This window comes from Scyliorhinus canicula, chromosome 5 (assembly GCF_902713615.1).
Source record: "Scyliorhinus canicula chromosome 5, sScyCan1.1, whole genome shotgun sequence".
Classification (NCBI taxonomy): Eukaryota; Metazoa; Chordata; class Chondrichthyes; order Carcharhiniformes; family Scyliorhinidae; genus Scyliorhinus; species Scyliorhinus canicula.
The window spans coordinates 127,947,168-127,970,028 of record NC_052150.1 but is presented as its reverse complement, the minus strand read 5'-3'; the positions used below and the strand labels follow the sequence as shown (position 1 = coordinate 127,970,028).

At 45.7% G+C, this 22,861-nt stretch overlaps 1 protein-coding gene across 2 annotated transcripts in view; it reads right to left on the bottom strand.

The window, feature by feature from the left end:
- Positions 1-710: 710 nt before the first annotated feature.
- Positions 711-22,861, bottom strand: part of si:ch211-197h24.6 — a 170,279-nt gene continuing 148,128 nt past the window's right edge. For both annotated transcript variants that reach the window (XM_038797610.1, XM_038797611.1), the window contains exons 23-26: positions 22,740-22,847; positions 20,550-20,649; positions 3,857-4,093; positions 711-3,199 (exon numbers count right to left, since the gene is read on the bottom strand). In XM_038797610.1, the coding sequence (XP_038653538.1) occupies positions 3,132-3,199; positions 3,857-4,093; positions 20,550-20,649; positions 22,740-22,847 (513 nt within the window). In that variant the 3' untranslated portion in view covers positions 711-3,131. The remainder of the gene's footprint in view (positions 3,200-3,856; positions 4,094-20,549; positions 20,650-22,739; positions 22,848-22,861) is intronic.

Genomic DNA, 22,861 nt, shown 5'->3' with positions numbered 1-22,861 from the left:
CAAAAAGTGAACTGATTCATTCGGATCTCTATAGCTCAGTATTGTGTTATTTTGCCACCAGAGTCGCACAGAAATGCACTTGTGTCAGATTTCCTTTTTTAATTGTTCATGGGATTAGGGCATCACCAGCTATGTCAGCATTTATTGCCCATCCCTAATTGCCCTCGAGAAGCTGCTGATGAGATGTCTTCTTGATGTGCAAAGGGGAACTTGCATGTGACGGTGTTCCCATTCATCTGTTGCCTTGGTCCTTTTAGGTGATAGAGGTCACAGGATTGGGTAATGTATGTATTATTTTTATATGAAGGCTTAAATTTACAGTTTTGATGTTCAACAAGTTGAGAAGCTTCAATTCTGAAGATTACAATATCCCTACTTCTGCCACTGAGTATTAATCAACCTAATGTTTGGTACATTATAGTAAGATATACAGTAAGTCACTAATCTTTCCTAACAATGTGCCTAAATCACAACTACAAATATAACCCATAGTACTTGGGTGATATTTCGATTTCCTACACTAACCATTCTTACTATTCTGCAGGCCTCTATCCACGGATGACTTGTTCAGCCTGAATTAGAACAAACTCCCAATAACCCACCTCCCAAAACGCTAGGTTAGTTTCAGCTCCAGAACACGCTGATAAAACCATGTACAGACTAACGCCACGCAATAGTTATCCCTCATAAATAACTTGTAAACACCAACATTTGATCTTGAAATCAGTTCATGTTTTAAATTTAGATATATACAATTCAATGCATTTTATTGTCATTCTGGAAATTTGCTGTGGGTACAATTGCTTTTGCATAACCAACAAGAAAGAAAGAAAGAATTACATAGCAATATAACAACCCAGGTCGCTACAGTGCAGCGTCAACAGCACAGCCAAAGGGAATGAAAGAAGATTTTAAAAATATCTTGGGTCTTGGAGCTCTCTCCCTAGCACAGGCACATCCGATTACTATGTCTAAATTGGATATGACTGTGTCCTCCCAGACCGTTCTGTACCAGGAATCAATGGGGGTAATGAGATGAGGTAAAAGAGTTTTAGGAAGCTGTCCAATCCCAGGTGGTCACAGTTCATCAGCAGACACTCAGCCATCCTTAATATCCTGTTATCTCTCGGCAATCAAAAGGCTCCAGGCGAAGGAGACCGCCTGCTTTTGCTGATCCAATCCACACCTGTATAGAGGTGTTCCTGCCCAAAGCCCCCCCTGCTGAGCAACAACATCATCAACTCTTATCTCCTAGACTTCACACACTCAGGTTCGATGCTAGCTGAAGAACTGATCGGGGAAAAGGGATAAGAGGTGATGAATACATTCGGCATCCCAAATTACAGTTTATGCAGACAAGCCAGACTGGCCCACTCCAACATTATTGACCACTATACCGGGACTCATATGGTAAACCTAAGTGGTATTTTTCTGAAAATAGGAACGGGTGAAATTAGGAATGGTGAAACAAATTAAATTCAAATAAATCCAACAGCAGGTGTCAGAAAAAAATGACTGTCACACATCTGATATTGACTTTCCCTTGTCAAATATTCAAAAGGCTACATTCCTCACTGCCGCAGAAAGCAGCAGGAAGTTAACAAAAAGTGGATGGAAACTGCCAATACTGTGCAGAATTTTCTTCCACTATTCCCAACTTTACCACCTTCCCTTTGACTGCAATTCCATACTTAAATGTTGGCATGGAATGCCAAAGATACAGCCTCCTACACACTAATCTCTCCAAATGTAACTTATACCATTCAGTAATGAAATTAAACACATACTGCAAATCTAAGTAGGAAACCAAACTTCAAGGAAACAGTCATACAATATTTATTTTTCCCAAAACACAGAAGAATAAATATATACTTGTTGAAAGTCACTGTCTGTAATGATTACATGTGGGTAAATGGGCATTCAAATGAAAATAATTCTTGGCAAATGATGAGTTTGAAAGAAGCCACAAAGCCATTTCCTGAAGCAGGTATTATTAAAAATTAAAGTTTTCAAAACACAAAAATGTAATTGTATTTTACAATCAGGATGTTGGGAAATGACAGTGTTTATTAGTGGCTCTGTAAAATTATGCTAATATAAGCTGATGAAAATACTTATGTGCAGAAATGTTACCCATCAGTGCAAACAACTCTGCACCAATAAGGTTCTGGAGCCTTTAAAACATCAACAAACCGTGGCTACAATATTCAATGACACTTTTTTCAATTATACAGATGTTAGGTAATAAATGAATAGTTCTTTTATTATCTCTCTTCACTGAAGTTCATTAAAGACCAAGACAAATTAAGCAAGCAGGATTTCTAATAGTCATACATTTGGGGATACTGGTAAATATATATAAGAAAAACCTTAGTTTGCTTTGTAACATTCACAGGAAATCCTCAAATGAATGAATTAAAATCATCTGCTCACAACAGATGTCTTGCACCTGTGCTAAGCGACACGTTGATACAAATGCAAAAATTATTACAGGTATACCTTCTGGAAACTAGAGGTCAGTCAGTATTCAAAAGATTTAATTTCCTTACCCGGGTCTCCAATCCCCTGCTGCGAATCAAAATGGTTTGAGCTTGTTTTAAATAACTGATGGGATCTCTCATTAGATTTGCACATTGTTGTTGGGACTACCACTTTCAGATCAATGCCAGTACTATTTCAATTGGGACTATCACTTTCAGATCAATGCCAGTACTATTTCAATTGGGACTATCACTTTCAGATCAATGCCAGTACTATTTCAATTGGGACTATTACTTTCAGATCAGTGCCAGTACTATTTCAACTATCAAAATGTTCGATCTTTGTATTTTTAACGATTTCAGCAAACAAAATACAGAACACTTCAGCTAACTTTGAAATCAAGAAGGTTGAAGCTTTGTTGCAATCAGAATTAAAAGATCTACATCAAAGCTGTAAATCAACAGTACTCAAAGTTTTTTTTTCTACAGACATACTTAACTGACATTTCAACATCTTGGAATGCACAAAACAAACCTTTTCTCTAATGTAAGCTTATAAACAAGGTTTAAAAAGGAATTTTTTATTGATTCGGAGGTTGCCAAAGATGTCCAGGTATTTTCTTGTAGATGGGTGCTGAATTGTAGTATGTCTTAATCTGTTTTTTTACTAAGCACTCCAGCCTCCCTCAGCACAGTAACCAAGGTTGAAATCCTTATACCTGGAAAGAAAGCAACAAGATGTTGACTAACATGGCTCTTTAAAAATGAGTATCGACAGAATTGATGGATTTTAATCATCTTTGAGAAAGATGCTCCTTGTGATCCTTTTGTGATGAAAAACACAAATAGACAATGGGCATTTGAAGACTGAACAATGTTAAGATTCCATATCCAATAATGCTGTAGATCTGTAATGTGGAAATGCTGGGGTGAGCACAGCAAGAAGTCTTACAACACCAGATTAAAGTCCAACAGGTTTGTTTCGAATCACCAGCTTTCAGAGCACTGCTCCTTCCTCAGATGAACCTCTTCATTCACCTGAGGAAGGAGCAGTGCTCCAAAAGCTAGTGATTCGAAACAAACCTGTTGGGACTTTAACCTTGTGTTGTAAGACTTCCTACTGTAGATCCGAAAAGTAGTAGAATTTGTAACCAATCCAAACAGTTCTCCTGAATTCCTGAGCAGCCTCAGCTAACACCATCAAACAACAGATTACTGGTCATTCATCTCACTGATGTTAGTGGAATTTTGTTTTGTGTTGCATTTTCCTACGCACAAATAGTAACCCCATAATTTGGCTGTGAACACTTTGGGGCTCAAACAATAATGCAATTTCATTCATTCTTCTTCCTTAATGCAATTTATAAGTCATTTACCTTCAAATGCAGGGTTGTTGGCTGCTAGCCGAGACAGAGTACTGGTAATTGTCCCCTCATCCATTCCACGAATAGAATTCAGTAGTGATGGGGTCAGGAGGTTGCTGTGTATCGATGACATTGTCACACCAGTATTACGAATCACAGGGCGAGATGTCAGATTACTTATGGAGCTTCCGATACTAGAGGATGGATATTCAACAGGTTGTTGCATACTCTTATTCCTGCCAGTGTTGCCTAATATATTTAAAATGCACAAAAACATATAAATAATCTAGTAATGTTCGAACTACTGCATTCAATTTTTCTGTAAATGTAATGTATTAAAGCTGTGTTTACTCAAGTCTAATCTTAACAAATGAGAAACAATCCCAAACAAATAAGAGAGGTTGCAACTGTACATTTTTGGGCTGGATATAACTTTATTTGCCTTTTACTACATTTTTGTCTGTACAAAAACTTGTTTGTACAAAATAAGTGTGTAATCTAAAGTATAAAACAACACTTTCGGCCACTATTTGGGGAAAGAAGGAAAAAACCCAGAAACAAAATTGTAGTCTACCCCCAAGTGTTTAATGAAACCTCCACTATGACTTTTTTTGAAATTTAAAGTACCCAATTAATTTTTTTCCAATTAAGGAAAAGTTCTCCCGTGTCTGCATGGGTTTCCTCCGGGTGCTCCGGTTTCATCCCACAGTCCAAAGACGTACAGGTTAGGTGGATTGGCGACGCTAAATTGCCCTTCGTGTCCAAAAAGGTTAGGAGCGGTTATTGGGTAAGGGGGATAGGGTAGAAGTCAGGGTTTAAGTGGATTGGTGCAGACTCGATAGGCCAAATGGCCTGAACAGCACGGTAGCATGGTGGTTAGCATAAATGCTTCACAGCTCCAGGGTCCCAGGTTCGGTTCCCGGCTGGGTCACTGTCTGTGCGGAGTCTGCACGACCTCCCCGTGTGTGCGTGGGTTTCCTCCGGGTGCTCCGGTTTCCTCCCACAGTCCAAAGATGTGTGGGTTAGGTGGATTGGCCATGCTAAATTGCCCGTAGTGTCCTTAAAAAAGTAAGGTTAAGAGGGTGGGGGGGTTGTTGGGTTACGGGTGTAGGGTGGATACGTGGGGTTGAGTAGGGTGATCATTGCTCGGCACAACATCGAGGGCCGAAGGGCCTGTTCTGTGCTGTACTGTTCTATGTTCTATGAACACTGTATGTTCTATGTAAGGGGCAATTTGGCAAGGCCAATCCACCTACTCTGCTCAACTTTGGCATTGTGGGGGTTAGACCCACGCAGACATGGGGAGAATGTGCAAAATCTAAATGGTAAGAAGTCTTACAACACCAGGTTAAATTCAAACACGAGCTTTCGGAGCGCAGCTCCTTCCTCAGGTGAATGGAGAGGTATGTTCCAGAAACATTTATATAGACAAAGTCAGAGATGCTGGACAATGCTTGGAATGCAGGCATTTGCAGGTAATCAAATCATTACAGATCCAGGGAGAGGGATAATCACAGGTTAAAGAGGTGTAAATTGTCTCAAGCCCGAACAGTTGGTAGGACTTTGCAAGTCCAGGCCTGATGGTGGGGGGTGGATGTAATGCGACATGAATCCAAGATCCCGGTTGAGGCCGCACTCATGCGTGCGGAACTTAGCTGTAGAAACTTAATGTTAGTGTCTATATGTGCGATCTTCCTGGAGATCCTCTCCACTTTGAGCCGGCAGTTTGCAGTGTCGATGGTAACCATGATGTGGAGATGCCGGCGTTGGACTGGGGTGAGAACAGTAAGAAGTCTTACAACATCAGGTTGAAGTCCAACAGGTTTGATTCAAACACGAGCTTTCGGAGCGCAGCTCCTTCCTCAGGTGAATGGCGAGGTATGTTCCAGAATCTCAAAATCTAAATGGACAGTGCACCGGAGCAGAGATTGACCCCGGATCCTTGACGACGAGGCAGTAGTGCTAAACGCTGCGCCACCGTACCGCCCTGAACCTCAACTATGACAGTAATCAATAACAGGAGGGTTCTAACATCAGTACATAATGTTGCTGTATAAACTTCCAGGATTTGAGCAACTGAGTCCCTTCACTGAAAATTCAGTTGGAGGGATCTTTCAAAAGAGAAAATTGATGGAACACCCTGCTTTCTGGATGCGGACAAGGCTGGAAAAGTTGTATTTATGCCCATTCCTAGTTGCCCTAAGTTGGTGATAATGGGCTCTCTGAACAGTTGGAGTCCTGGTGATGATGATGCCCCAATGATCGCAGAAGATGGAAGTATTGCAAGACATTGACCGAGAAACTCCAAAGTACGTACTTTATGTTCTCAAAACATTTCTGCACTGGCACCTCACTGATAGAAGTTATAGGGCAAAGAGGAATTAATTGAAGTTGATGAATTCTGCAGTGCATCCTACAGATCGTACATAGTGCACCCACAGGATACATAATAGCAATGAAGCAAGTGAATATGGAGTAGAGTGTCAGAAACGCCAATGAAACAAACCCGTTCCTTGGATGGTGCTGAGCTTGAGTGTTCGGATAGGTTAGGCCCATCCAGGTGAATGGTGAGCTTTTAATCAAATTCCTGATTTGAGCCGAGATGGAGGATAGCCTTGGAAGGGATCAAGAATCCCTACAGTTCAGAAGGAGACAATTTGGCACATTGGGTCTGCGCCGACACTCTGAAAGAGCACCCTACCTAGATCCAATCCCCCACCCTATTCCCGAAACCCCACTAGGGGCAATTTAGCATGGCCAATCCACCTAACCTACACATCCTTGGACTGAGAGAGGAAACTGGAGTACCCGGAGAAAACCCACGCAGACACGGGAAGAATGTTCAAACGCCACACAGTCACGCGAGGTCGGAATCTATGCTGCCCAGACAAAGTGAATTACTCACCAGAGAAACCAGCATATGCCCTATTCTTGCAGTCATGGCGATGGAATAGCTGGTCCAATTAATTTTCTAGCCCCCCCCCCCCAATGAACATGAATCCCTTCAGCTCTTTCGCCGACATCCTCCCTGACCTCGGGCTTGACCGCTCCAAACCTGGGTCAATGACCATGATAAAGTACTGCCCCCCCTCTCCAAAATAATCAACCGGTGCAACTCCAGATCAGGGATCTTCCCCATCACCCACCCGATAAACTCCCTCCATCCCCCACTCCTTTGAAGAAGTTGATGATTGGCTGATACCTCCAGGCAAACCCCTGCAGCGATCCCCTCTGGGCGAACTTGATTTTCTCGAGTCTGAGAAACCCCGCCATGTCACTAACCCATACCCTCTGACACACCAAAGATGGCCATCTCTGGACTCGGTACCACCCTCACCTTTAAGATCTCTGACATGACTTCAGCAAACCCCTGCGAGAAACCCGTCGGACATGCCCAAAACATATTGCCAGACTCCCCACACCTATCCTCCAAGCCCTCAAAGAGCCTGCTCATCCAGGCCACCATCATGTGCATCCTGTGGACCAGCATGCATTGTAAAGGCTGAGTCTAGCACACGACGAAGATGTATTAACTTGCCTCAGGGCCTCCTCCCATAATCCGCCCACCAACTCCCGACCCAGTTCTTCTTCCCACTTTTGCTTCACCTCCCCTATGGGGGCTCCCTCCCATTCTATCAGTTCCTTGTAGATCTCGGAAACCTTCCCCTCCTCCACTCTCGACACCACCTTATCTTGTAGCCCCCTGGGGCAGCAGGTGCGGGAAGATCGAAACCTGCCTCTTCACAAAGTCCCTCACCTGCAGATACCGGAACCCATTCCCACCTGGCAGCTCAAACTCCTCCAAGCTCGGGAAGCCCTCATCGATAAAGAGATCTCCAAATCTCTCGATCTCCGCTCACTGCCACCTCTGGAAACCCCCCATCCAGCTCCCCTGGAGCGAACTGGTGGTTACCACATATCGGTACCCACACCGATGCCCCCTCCAACCGCATATGCTGCCGTCACTGTCCCCACACCCTCAGAGCAGCCACTACTACCGGGCTTGTGGAGTATCTGCCGGCGACGGCAGAGGTGTCGTTAACAGTGTCCCTAAACGCGTGCCCCTACATGAGGCCACCTCCACCCGCTCCAAAACCGACCCCTCCCCCAGGGATCTCTGGGATCCCCAAAAAGGTACTGCAGAAAATGAGAACCATGGGGGGGGGGGGGGGGGGGGGGGGGGGCCCTAGCCCTCCCGAACCAGGAGCCGAGAAGTTACGGATGGAGGAGGTCTCCTGCACAGGGACCTCCCTCCGGGCCCTGGCCACGGCTGCATTCCCATCCCCACCGAACAAACACTCAACGAGCCCAGTGGTGATAGCCGCACTCCAGTCGTGGAACCAACTGTGACAGCACTTTGGATGAACCAAAATGTCAGTTAAGGGCCCATCTGCAACAACCACATGTTTGCGGCAGCCCTAAAGGACGCCACCTTCAAAGGGTGGAGACAGGACGGGGTGGGCAATGACAATTAGGGACTTCTACACAAATAACACTAGAGGAACTAACAAGAGAGGTTCCAGCTGACAGGGGGGAAAATGAGCTAAGATACATGCAGGTCAAAAATGTCTTATGAAGGGAAACTATAACGTATTCACGACCACCACAACAATCGCTGTTAGAGGACTTGCTGGACACAGTCATCCTGGGGAGGGGGCACTGTGACGACGTGTATGACCGATTACTGGCAAGAGCGCACACACCACTAGATGTGACAAAGGAAGTGGGAGGAGGACCTAGGGTTTGAAATAGGGTGGGAACTCTGGAGCAAAGCACTGTAATAGGGCAACTCCACCTCCACGTGTGGAAAGTTGAGCCTAATGTAGCTGAAAGTGGTACAGAGCCCACTTAACCAGAACACCAATAAACAGGTTCTTCCTGGAAGTGGAGGACAAATGCGAACGGTGCCAAGGAGACCTGGCCAACCATACCCACATGTTCTGGTCTTGCCCCAGACTAGTCCGGTACTGGACAGCCTTCTTTGAGGCGATGTCCAAGACTGTGGGGGTGAGGATGGAACCGTGCCCAAGAGCGGCAGTGTTCGTAGTATCAGAACAGCAGATCTCTCCATGGGGAGGGGAGCCGACACACTTGCCTTTGCCTCCCTGATCGCCCGCTGCAGAATCCTGCTTGGCTAACGATCAGCAGCACCACCCAAAGCTGCACACTGGCTGGCCAACCTATCAGAATTTCTCCAGATGGAGAAAATTAAATTTGCCATGGTGAGGGGGAAAGAGGAGGAGGAGGAGGAGGAGGAAGGCTTTCATAAGACCTGTTTGCAGCTAACAGCCAATAAGCCAGAGACAAGGAGGGGGATGCCATGGTAAAACAACGAGGGGGAAGCAGGGGACCCAGCTGGAAATAAACACCGACTGGAGAACAAAAAACAAGAAGCGGTAACCGTTGTAAATAACAAAAGACAACCAATGTAAATATTTGAAGACGACCAATGTAGATATATTTCCAATTTCGATGCATATTCACTCTTCTCTTTGTTCTGTACAATATGAAAAATGCTTCATAAAAACTGTTAATAATAGGCGCAGTGGTTAGCACTGGGACTGCGGCGCTGAGGTCCCAGGTTCGAATCCAAGCCCTGGGTCACTGTCCGTGTGGAGTTTGCACATTCTCCCCGTGTCTGCGTGGGTCTCACTCCCACAAACCAAAGATGTGCAGGTTAGGTGAATTGGCCACGCTAAATTGCCCCTTTTGGAAAAATATAATTGGGTAATCTAATTTAGAAAAACAAAAGTAAGAGGATAACCAAGGAAAGGGTAGGGCATATAAAAGAGCAAAAAGGTAACTTGTGGATGGAGGTGGACGATGTGGCTATGAACAATAATGTGGCTAGCAACAGGCCCTTCCATCCTCCAAGTCTGCGCCAATCACGTGTCCTATCTAGACCATTCGCCTGTAACCTTCTATACCCAAGTCTGTTCATTTGCCTATCCAGACGAGTCTTAAAGGTCGCTAACATATCTGCCTCAACCACCTCACTTGGCAGTGCATTCCAGGCCACCACCATTCTGTGTGTAAAAAAACGTGCCCTGCACATCTCCATTGAACCTTTCCCCCCTCACCTTGAACCTGTGCCCCCTTGTAATTGTTATTTCAGCCCTGGGAAAAAGCCTCCAACTGTTCACCCTATTTATACCTCTCATAATTTTATAAACTTCTCTCAGGTTGCCCTCAGCCTCCGTCTCTCTAGGGAGAACAATCCCAGTTTATTCAATGTCTCCTCATAGCTAATACCCTCCATGCCAACACCTTGGTAAACCTTTTCTGTACTCTCTCCAAAGCCTCCACGTTTTTCTGGTAGTGCAGTGACCAGAATTGGACACAGTATTCCAAATGTGGCCAAACCAACGTTCTATATAACTGACATAATTTTCAAGATTTTATATGCGATACCCCGTCCTATGGAGACAAACATGTCATAAGCTTTCTTTACCACCATTTCAATCTGTGCTGCCACTTTTAAGGATCTGTGGACCTGCACGCCCAGATCTCTGTGTCTCTATGCTCCTGATGGTTCTGCAATTTATTTTACTGCTCCCACCTAAATTGGATTTACCAAAATGTAACGCCTCGCATTTGTCTGGGTTAAATTCCATCTCCCTGGCCCTGGGTCACTGTCCGTGTGGAGTTTGCACATTCTCCCCACGTCTGCATAGGTTTCACCCCCACAACCCAAAGACGTGCAGGTAGTAGGTGGATTAAATTGCCCCTTAAATGGAAAAAAAATAATTGGGCACTCTAAATTTATTTTTAAAAATTCCATCTGCCATTTCTCTGCCCAATTTTGCAGCGTATCTATATCCTGTTGTATTCTCTGACAATCTTCATCATTATCCGCAACTCCTGCAATCTTAGTATCATCTGCAAACTTGCTAATCAGACCCGATACGTTTTCTTCCAAGCCATTTATATATATTACAAAGAGCAGAGGTCCCAGTACCGATCCCTGCGGAACACCACTAGTTACTGACCTCCATTCGGAAAAACACCCTTCCACTGCTACCCTCCGTCTTCTATGGCCAAGTCAGTTCTGAATCCATCCAGTAGTGCAGCCCTGACCCAATGTGATTTAATCTTTTGCACCAGCCTGCCATGAGGGACCTTATCAAATGCTTCACTAAAGTCCATGTAGACAACATCCACAGCCTTTCCCATGTCAATCATTTTTGTCACCTCCTCGTAAAATTCAATGAAATTAGTGACACATAACCTTCCTCGTATAAAACCATGCTGCCTGTCGCTAATAAGACCATTCATTTCCAAATGTGCATAGATCCTATCTCCGAGAATATTTTCCTAAAATTTCACTATGACTGACGTCAGGCTCACTGGCCTATAATTACCCAGATTATCCTTGCAACCCGTCTTAAATAACGGTGCAACATTGGCTATCCTCCAATCCTCTGGGACCTCACCAGTGGGCAACGAGGACTGTTCGAATCTTAGCGATTCATATCTCGTCTCCCTCAGTAATCTGGGATAGATGCCATCTGGCCCTCATAATAACAACCTATTTTTAAGTGTTTACCCATCCTTCTGAGACACCACCAATCAGCGTGGCCCTCTCCTTTGTGAATGCCGATGCAAAATACTCATTAAGGAACTCACCTACTTCCTCTTGTTCTACACATAATTTCCCCCCTTTGTCCTCGAGTGGACCAACTCTTTCTCTAGCTACCCTCTTAATATACATATAAAATGCCTTAATCCTATCTGGTAAGGACATTTTGTGACCCCTTTTTGCCCTTCTAACTCCCTGCTTGAGCTCTTTTCTACTTTCCTTGTGTTCCTCAAGTGCTTCATCTGTGTTTAGTTGCCTGTACCTCACAAATGCATCTTTTTTCTTTTTGGCAAGATTCGCAATTTCCCTGGTCATCCTTGGTTCCCAAATCCTGCCTTTCCTGTCCTTCCTTTTTACCGGCACATGCCTGTCCTGCACTCCCATTAACTGCTCCGTAAAAAATTCCCACATGCCAAATGTGGATTTACCCTCAAACAGCCTCTCCCAAACAACAGCCTCCAAATCCTGCCTAATCTGGTTGTAGTTAGCCGTCCCCCAATTTAGCACCTTAACCCTAGGACAACAATTGTGGTCACTGTTCGCCACATATTCTCCCACTAGAACGCTGATGACCTGGCCGGGATCGTTCCCTAGTACCAGTTCCAATATAGCCCCCTCTCTAGTCGGACTATACACATATTGTTCCAAAAAACCTTCTTGGACACACTTAACAAATTCCTCACCATCCAGACCCCTAGCCCTAAGGGATTTCCAGTCAAAAGTAGGAAAATTAAAGTCTCCCACTACAACAACCCTATTATTTCTACATTCATCCAGAGTCTGCTTACATATCTGCACTTCAACTTCCTGTGAGCTGTTGGGAGGCCAGTAATACACATCCATTATAGTGATTGCCGCCTTCCTGTTTCTGAGCTCCACCCAAAATGCCTCGTTACCTGATTCTTCCATGGTGTCCTCCCTCTGTACAGCTGTAATATGTTCTCTAACCAGATATTGCAGTATCCCCCACCTCTTTTACCTTCCTCCCTGTCTCACCAAAAAAACACCTGGAATATTTAGCTGCCACTCGTGTCCCTTTTTTAACCAAGCCTCCGTAACAGCAGCCACATCCAAGTTCCGCACGTGAATCAAGGAGGAGAGTGAAATATTTAAGTTAAGCATTGGGAGAGGGGAAGTATTAAGAGGATTAACATAACTAAAGTGGATAAATCGGGGCCAGATGAAATAGACTTGTATGAAACTGGGGAGAAATAGCTTTGGCTCTGACCATCATTATACAATGCTCTGGATACAGATGTGGTGCTGGAAGCCTGGAGGTTTGCTAATGCTGTACCTTTGTTTAAAAGGAGAGTGAGGCATATACTGAATAATTACAGGCAATTGCATGAGGAGATTTACAACAATGTTGCCAGTGATGTGTTGGGTAAACTGGGTTTACGAGGACTGCGTTTACTGCAGCAGTGAAAGAGACAGGCTTCCTTGAAGAAATGCAACTTGATTTCATTGAACACTTAACTATAACGCATGCTTTAACTGTGGGTTGACACTATGCTGACTTGACTGGAGACCTGAGACTAACCTGACCAGACTATCTGACTACCACATGGTGTTTGTTCCAATTGCTGCTCACGAGCTCCGACTGTCTCAGAGGCTGGATCCCGAGAGCGCGGGAAAACTAGTGCCCTCTGGCTTTATAGCGGTCGTGTCCTGTCTGGTGATTGGTTGCTGTGTTGTGTGTGTTAACTGGTCATCCTGTGTGTCAATCACTGCCTGTCTGCACACCATCATATACCTGGATGTATATTATGACATCTCTCCCCCCACTTTAAAAAAAAGTGTTCAGGTCAATAAATAGCGAGTGTGTGTGTGTACAGGAGCCTGACTATATACAAAATGTGCTAACGTATTTACATGGGAAGGTGTCTAGTGCAGATAGAGGGCAGATAACACATGAGAAAAAACGATATGTACAGGTGTGTAAACGATGAGATAACAAGGTCATGCAACATTCAGTCTATAAATTCAGTCTCTGTCGCGGGCGACGACTTCTGGTTGACCGCCTCAAGGGTGGGTCAGGGACCGCCTGCGCTTGAACGGGCGGAACTGCCTCCAATGTAGAGGTCGGCAGAATAACTGGCAGATCGGTGGCCTCGTGGAAGGGCGTGTCCTGAGGAACCAGCGTGCGAGGCGGGACATCACGGTTAGGTGGCGGGCACGGAAGTCGCGCAGTGCCCGCCTATCATGCCGAAGAAAGGAGCCGTCAGGCATGCGAACGAGGAACGATCTCGGGGCCACTTGCTTGGCCAGCACAGCTGTGGCAGACCAGCCACCGTCAGGTAGCTGAACACGAACTCGGTTAGCAGGGACCAGGTAAGGGAGATCTGTGGCGTGGGCGTCGTACGCCGACTTGCATTGAGTCCGAGACTGCTGTATCCTCTGTAGGACCGGAAAGTTGTCAAGGAATGTGGATAGCCGGCACCGTTGTTCGCAGTGTGCGGTTCATTAGGAGCTGCGCTGGGGACAGCCCAGTGGACAAAGGAGTCGCCCTGTAGGCTAACAGCGCCAGGTTGAAATCAGAACACGAGTCAGCAGCTTTGCACAACAGTCTTTTAACGATGTGGACCCCTTTCTCAGCCTTCCCATTCAACTGGGGGTAGTGGGGGTTCGATGAGATGTGCAGAAACTTGTACAGCCGGGAAAAATCTGTCCACTCCTGGCTGAAGCAGGGTCCGTTGTCACTCATCATCGTGAGTGGGATGCCATGCCAGGCAAAAGTCTCCTTCATGCCTTGATTACCGTTGCTGAGGCGAGGTCAATCAGTTGACAACCTCGGGGTAGTTGGAAAAGTAGTCCATGAGGAGGACATAGTCCCAGCCCTTGGCATGGAACAGGTCAACACCAACTTTGGACCATGGGGAGGTCACCATTTCATGCGGCTGTAGAGTCTCTTTAGACTGAGCCGGCTGGAACCTTTGACACGTTGGGCAATTGAGGACCGTGTTGGCGATATCTTGGCTGATGCCTGGCCAATATACTGCCTCTCGGGCTCGACGGCGACACTTTTCGACCCCCTGGTGACCCTCGTATATTTGGCCGAGGGCCAACTCTCGCATGCTCTGTGGCATCACAATTTTGTCCAGCTTCATTAGGATGCTGTCTACCACCGTTAGATTGTCCTTTACAATATAAAACTGGGGGCACTGCCCCTTTTGCCTACCATCGGTGAGATGTCGCATGACCCGCTGGAGTAGAGGATCCCTGGCCGTCTCCTGACGAATTTGCACGACCTTTTCATCAGTGGCCGGAAAGTTGGAGGCACAGAATTGCACCTGCGCGTCTATTTGACAGACAAAGTCAGTCTGCTCACACGGTGTGGTGATAGATCTGGAGAGTGCATCGGCCACAATGAGCTCTTTGCCCGGGGTGTACACCAGGTCGAAATCGTAGCGGCGGAGTTTGAGGAGGATACGCTGTAGCCGTGGTGTCATGTCATTGGGATCTTTTTGGATGATGTGAACCAATCGCCTGTGGTCTGTCTCGACCGTGAATTTGGGGAGGCCATACACAATCATGGAACTTGTCGATTCCTGTGAGGAGGCCCAGGCATTCTTTTTCAGAATCGTTGCTCAGTGGGTGTCATGGCTCTAAAGGCATATGCGACTGAGGCCCAGGAGGAAGAGTCGTCCCGCTGGAGGAGCACTGCCCCAATGCTAGCCTGGCGTCGGTGGATATTTTAGTTTCCTTGGCGGGGTCGAAGAACGCCAGCACCGGGGCCTTGGTGAGTTTCGCCCTGAGCTCACGCCACTCTTACTCATGAGCAGGTAGCCACTGGAAGTCCGTAGTTTTTTTAACGAGATGGCGGAGAGCTGTGGCGTGTGATGCAAGGTTGGGGATAAACTTCCCAAGGAAGTCGACCATCCCTGGGAAGTGGAGGACCGCCTTCTTGTCCTTCGGGGTCTTCATGGCGTTGATTGCCGAAACCTTGTCTGCATCTGGCTGCATGCCAAACTGCGAAATGTGGTCGCCAAGGAATTTGATTTCTGTTTGACCGAACGAGCATTTGGTTCTGTTGAGTCGGAGGCCATGCACGTGGATCCTGTGGAACACCCGCTTGAGGCGATCGATATGCTCCTGAGGAGTTGTGGACCAGATAATGATATCATCGACGTACACTCGCACTCCCTTGATGCACTCCATCATTTGTTCCATTATGCGGTGGAACACCTCGGAGGCGGAGATGATGCCGAAGGGCATTCGGTTGTAACAGTAGCAACTGAGTGGGGTGTTGAATGTGCACAGCTTTCGACTGGACGTGTCCAGCTGGATTTGCCAAAACCCCTTGGAGGCATCCAGCTTCGTGAAGAACTTGGCTTGAGTCATCTCGCTGGTTAGCTCTTCTCGTTTAGGTATAGGGTAGTGTTCCCTCATGATGTTACGGTTCAAATCTTTGGCATCGATACAGATTCGAAGTTCCCCTGACGGCTTTTTGACACAAACCATGGAGCTAACCCAGTCCGTGGGTTCCGTGACCTTAGAAATGACGCCCTGGTCCTGGAGATCTTGCAGCTGCTGCTTGAGGCGGTCCTTAAGGGGTGCCGGCACCCAATGCGGTGCGTGAACCACAGGGGTAGCATTTGGCTTCAACAGATTTTGTATCGGTAAGGGAGTGTGCCCATACCTTCGAACCCGCTATGGTATTGCGCTATGATGTCATTGAGTTGGGCCTGGAAGTTGACATCTGCTGAGGCAGTTGCCTCTGCGGACGACATGGTGTGAATCCGCTGCACAAGGTTCAGGAGTTTGCAGGCCCGAGCACCGAGCAACGAAGCTCTGTTGGTTCCTACAATTTCAAAACGCAGCGTTGCTTTTGAAGAACGATGGGACACCGCAGGCTGGCATGAGCCACTGGCAGCAATGGCATTGCCATTGTAGTCGAGGAGCTGGCAGGCCGGTGGAAGAATGCTTGGTTTGACGCGGATGGTGTCGAGGTCAGACTTTGAAATGAGGTTCGCTGAAGCGCCGGTGTCCAGCTTGAAGCATATGCGAGCTTGTTGACCGTAAGGGTGGCACACCACTCGTCGTCCGGATCAATGCTCAGAATTGGGAGTTGTTTCACCATCGTTGAGAAAGGCAGCGTATGCTTGGTGATGATGCCCACCTGGAATGGGGATGTGAGGCCCTCAGTGTCGGGATCTGGTAGACTGTCGGGGTCGGTGTCTGTGACGGGTTGCTGTACTGACCGGACGCTCCTGCACTGTGGCTGGGATCGCTGTGTGCTGGGCAGTGGAGCAGATCTGCAAAGGGCTGCGTAGTGACCAAGCTTGCCACACTGAAGACAGCTTCGAGATTTCGCGGGACATTGCCGCGTTAAATGGGCGGAGCCACAGTTGGAGCACATCACGGCGCCGCCGTCAGGACGTTCCGTGCGCCACCGCGCATGCGCAGTGCGGTTGAACGACGTGCACACTTGCGCGGTTCGGCCGTCGGCCTCGCCATCCCCTTGGTCGTGGCGTGCATGCGACGGAACCCAGGAATAGCGTGCGAAATGGCCGCCCTCATCCATACTCAGGCACTGCATTTGTTTTATGGCCTGCACCCGTTCTGCATCGTGGGGGTTTTGCCGTGCCGTTTCTGCCGCCTTGATATGGGAGGACCAGTTGTTAGCGTGCTCGTGGAGGACGCAGGTCTCGATGGCGATGGTAAGGGTGAGCTGCTTAACTTTTAGGAGCTGCTGGCGAAGGGGATCGGAGTGGACCCCGAAAACGATCTGATCCCGGATCATGGAATCAGAAGTGGAGCCATAGTTGCATGACTGCGTGAGGATATGGAGATGGGTTAAAAAGACTGAAAAGGTTCATCCTTACCCTGAAGTCTCTGCTGGAACACATACCGTTCAAAGCTCTCATTGACCTCGATGTCACAGTGGCTGTCAAGCTTCAGCAGGACTGTTTTAAACTTCGTTTTGTCCTCGCCTTCAGCAAAGGTGAGGGAGTTAAAGATGTGGATAGCGTGGTCCCCAGCTGTAGAAAGGAAGAGAGCAATCTTCCTGGCATCAAATGCAGCCTCGAGGTCGGTGGCTTCAAGATATAGCTGGAACTTTGGCTTGAAAATCTTCCAGTTTGCACCGAGGTTGCCGGCGATGCGGAACTGCGGAGGAGGGCGGACGCTGTCCATGTTACCGAATGGCTGATTGCTGGTCAAAGGCAATTATCTCAAGGTAGGTCCGTCAAACTCGAGCATGACTCACTGGTATCATGATGTGTTGGGTAAACTGGGTCTATGAGGACTGCGTTTACTGCAGTATTGAGAGAGACAGGCTTCCAACACTTGAAGAAATGCAACTCGATTTTATTGAACACTTAACTATAACGCATGCTTTAACTGTGGATTGACACTATGCTGACTTGACTGGAGACCTGAGGCTAACCTGACCAGACTATCTTACTACCACATGGTGTTTGTTCTAATTGCTGCTCACGAGCTCCGACTGTCTCAGCGGCTGGATCCCGAAAGAGCGGGAAAACTAGTGCCCTCTGGCTTTATAGTGGTCGTGTCCTGTCTGGTGATTGGCTGCTGTTTCTGTGTGTTAACTGGTCATCCTGTGTGTCAATCACTGCCTGTCTGCACACCATCATATACCTGGATGTATATTATGACAGCCAGTACTAGAAAGCTGCAGCCATGGGGAAAGATTGGAAAGGGTGAGGTTGTTCTTCTTGGAACAGAGGCGGCTGAGCGGTTTGATTGAGATGTGCAAAATTGTGAGGGGCCTGAATAGAGTGGATGGGAATGGTGTATTTACTTTAATAGAGAGATCAGAGGCTATGGGGTATAGATTTAATGTAATTGATAGAAAGATTAGAGGAGAGTTGAGGGAAAACATTTTCACCCAGAAGGTTGTGCGGATTTGGAACTCACTGCCTGATAGTATAGAAGAGGCAGAAACCTTCAACTCATTTTAAAGGTGTCTGGATATGAGTCGCAACTGCCATAACCTGTAGGGCAAAGGACCAAATGCTGGAAAGTAGGATTAGGTTGGGTGGCTTGTTTTTCAGCCAATGCAGACACAATGGGTCAAGTGGCCTCTTTCTGTGCCGTAGAATGTCTAGGATTCCATTCTAATTGGAGAGGGTTAGATGATACTCAACATCAAAGGAGATACTGAAAGTCACTTTCTTGATAAAGGTTGTCATTATTGGGAACTAATGTGGCATATCTGCTGCCTGTACTTTTCAGAATAAGTCGATTGCTTTCCAGTTCCTCTGTAAGCTGTCATGGGCATTTTCTTTGGAGGAATTTAAAATGTAGCTGGAATTATTAGCAGAATGTTTATGACAGAAGAAAGGTCATTGATCATCTTGCTGAAGATTATTGGCCCAAGAGCACTTTGTAAGTGGTTCAGGGGCTGTGATGACTGGTATCTAACAACCATGACTATCTTCATTTATGCCATGTCTGACAAAACAATGGAGACGTTCCACCTCGGCATTCATAATCTCAGTTTTGCTCGCAATCCGTACTAGCATAATCAGTATGAAATATCTAGGGCAGATAATCTAATTCCTCCTCTGTCATTCAGCTCTTGGACCTATGTCTGAATCAACGATGATGAGATTGAGACCAAATAAGAACCGTACTTACAAATTAGGGGTAGGCTATTTGGTAACCTTGAGCCTGCTCCACCCATTTGATTAGATCATGGCTTATCTGATTGTGGCCTCTTCTTTTCTGTCTACTCACTGCACCCTTTGACTCCCTTATCAACCCCCTATCCATGCTAATATGTTACCCATTACAACATGAGCGCTCATGTTGTGTAGTAACCTTTGAATTGACACCTTGTCAAATACATTCTGGAAATCCAAATGCACCACAGCTGCAGGTTCTCCTTTATTCATAATGCTCGTTATTTCCTCAAAGAAATCTATGAAATTTAGGCAAACAATTGGCCTCCTTCTGCACTATAGGGATTCTATGAAACAAAGTCTCTTATCTTTTTACTTTCATTATCATTTTACATCCCTCTATTCCCTCTGTGTTCTCCGTGTTTGTATATTGGGTGGAGTGAGTAAAAGGGAGGAGGGTTAACGGTTAGATCATCAGACATGGGAGCACAATTAGGCCACTCTAAATTAATTTAGAGTACCCAATTATTCTTTTCCAATTAAGGGGCAATTTAGCGTGGCCAATCCACCTAGCCTGCACATCTTTGGGTTGTGGGGGCGAAACCCATGCAGACACGGGGAGAATGTGCAAACTCCACACGGATAGTGACATGGGGCCGGGATCAACATTCGGTATTTTAAAATAAAAAAGTTAATTTCAACCGTGTTGTGGCTCCGGGTCAATTGGGGTTGGAATTGACCGCGTACTGGCTCAAGACATTGTAACAATAGCGGAGTTACATTTGTTATTTTCCAATCTGATGGGACTATTCTAGAATCCAGGGAATTTTGGAAAATTAAAACCAATGCATTTGCTATCTCAGAAGCCACTTTTTTTCAGATCATAAGATGAAATCTATCAGGAATTGGGAACGTCAGCTAGTTCTAATAATTTTGTTAGTACTTTTTCCCTGGTGGTTGACATTATTTTAAATTCCTCCCTTCTTTCGCCTCTTGATTTGCAATTATTTCTAGAAAGTTACTTGCATCTTCTGCAGTGAAGACAGACACAAAATATCTGTTCAATGCAAGTATATCAACAGCAGCTAATCTAGCACGCTGTCTCATTTAGTCAACCTTTATAAATATAATATATCAAACTAGTAGAGAAACAAGAAGTCTTAAAATGTACATATTTAAGTCAGCTTTGTTGCTCAAAAATATTTGCTATCTGAGACAAAGCAGTTTAATGAGACTGGATGAGAGTGCAGTGATTTCAAGGGGTTGAGCTAAAAGATTAGGCTCAGGATGTTCAACATGAAAATAAACAACCACTTCTGTTTCAGCAAAACAAATTATGCAACAGAGTTTGTGACAAAGGGCACCGGGCTACTAAAACGCTTCTAAACCAGCTCCCCACATGCTCTAACACGGACTTGACTTTGATGCCCTCAGGATCGTACAGGCAATGATAAACTGCTGCCCGGAGTGGCTAAAAACACCTGGTAATCAATTTGTATCACACAGACAAGATTTACCATCGGTTTCAAACACAAATTACCTGGGTAACTCCCCAAGTTCGTTGCCATATGCAACTCACGTCTAGGATTGTCAGCGGGTATACAGGATTTTGTTTCTTGAATTAATTTCTCAGCAGAACCCTAAATTTAAAAAAATCCAATGTAAGATGTACTTGTAGATGTAAGGAACTCTACACATACCTACAATTTGTAAGAGAAAGAGATGTAAATGTTAAACTAGTGGCCCTTAAAACTTTTCTAGCAGTCAGTGTAACTGTAACATGATTACATGAACATTTTTATGGCTGTAGAAATGCTGGCCTGGTGAGAACATGATTTTTTTTTAAAAAAAAGGTGTGGGAATTATTATAACATGCATTTTTTAAAAAATGCACATCAATCCTGGTCACTGCAGCATCTGTGCCAGCAACTGGTTTAACAGTAGCACGGCTGAGAATAGAAAGACAAAGATTTTAAAAATTGAAGATTTTATGTATGTGTGTGTGCTGGAAGGAAAAAATGTTTAAACCATAATGAAAATGACACAAAACATTAGCTCAGTGACCAAACACATCCCATGGCTTAATAATTTTTAAAAATCACTTATGGGACACGGGCATCGTTGTCTGGGCCATTCATTGCATATCCTTAATTGCCTTTCAGAAGGTGGTGGTGAGCTGTCTCATTGAACTGCTGCAGTCCAAGCGGTGCAGGCACACCCAGTGTTGTTAGGAAATGAATTCCGAGATTCTGACTCAGTGACAGTAAGAAATGGAAAGATGGTGTGGGGCTTGGAGGGGAACTGTTAGTATTCCCACAGTCTGCTGCCCTTGTCCTTCTTGATGGTAGCAGTCATGGTTTGGAAGGTGCTGTCTAAGGAACCTCAGCCTTAGAGTTCCTGCAATGCATCTTGTAGATGGTACAGACTGCTATTACCATATGTCGGTGGTGGAGGGAGTGAATGTTTGTGGATGGGGTGCCAATCAAGCGGGCTGCTTGGACCTGAATGGTGGTGTCAAGCTTCCAGAGTGTTGCTAAAGCTGCACTCATCCAGTCAAGTGGAAAATATTCCATCACACTCCTGACTTATGCTTTGTAGATGGTGGACAGGCTTTTGGGAGTCAGGAGAATTGCTCACCACAGAATTCTCAAGCTCTGACCTGCTCTTGTAGCCACAAATTTATATGGTTAGTCCAATTCAATATCTGGTCAATTGTAATCAGCAGGATGTTGATAGTTTGGGGCTTCAGTGATGGTAATGCCATTGAATATCATGGGGCGATGGTTAGATTCACTCTTGTTGGAGATACTCATTGCCTGGCATTTGTATGGCACGAATGTTACTTGCCACCTGTTAGCCGAAGTCTAGATATTGTCCAAGTCTCTCTGCAATTGGACATGAACTTCTTCAGTATCTCAGGAGTCGTGAATGGTGCTGAACATTGTGCAATCTCTCATCACCTTATGATGCAAAGAAGGCTTCTGATGAAGCAGCTGAAGATGGTTGGACCTATGACACCACCTTAAGGAATTCCTGCAGTAATTCCTGGAACTGAGATGATTGACGTCTAACAACCACAACCATCTTCCTAGGTATGACTCCAAGCAAAAGTGGTTCAACAAAAAGCATAGGTTCCATCCATGATTAGTGTTAATTCAGCCAATCTAAGTCAAGGCAGAGTAGGGGCATTGCATTTTGTGCCTCTGGCTATAAAAGGGAGAAATACAAAATTTATAAAGAAAAATTTAAAATAGAGCTGTGGTTCCTCTATCCCAGTTCTCTACGCAATGACTGCTCTGAAACTCTGAGGCTCGGCTTGCACATCACAATTAATCAATTAGCCCACCTACATTTTTAAAAAATAAATTTAGAGTACCCAATTATTTTTTCCAATTAAGGGGCAATTTAACGTGGCCAATCCACCTAACCTGCACATCTTTGGGTTGTGGGGGCGAAACCCACGCAGACACGGGGAGAATGTGCAAACTCCTCACGGACAGTGACCCAGGGTCGGGATTCGAACCCAGGTCCTCAGCGCCGTAGGCAGCAACACTAACCACTGTGCCACCGTGCTGCCCTCCTCAGCCCACCTACATGATACTGGCCAGGATCACACATGAAGAATTGCCACTTAACCAGATACGGATATCAATGTCTTCGGAAAGGGAAATATGTGGTGAAATTGGGAAAGATTAACAATTACACGGAATTAAGTTTTCAAAATATTTACCGTGATCTTCAAGGCCTTTTGACCAAACTGCAGCAGTCTATTGCTAAGCTCGTACATAACCTCCTTGACATATCCAGCATCAGTATCATTAATAACTTTGAAACTGGTCTGAAAGTAAATAT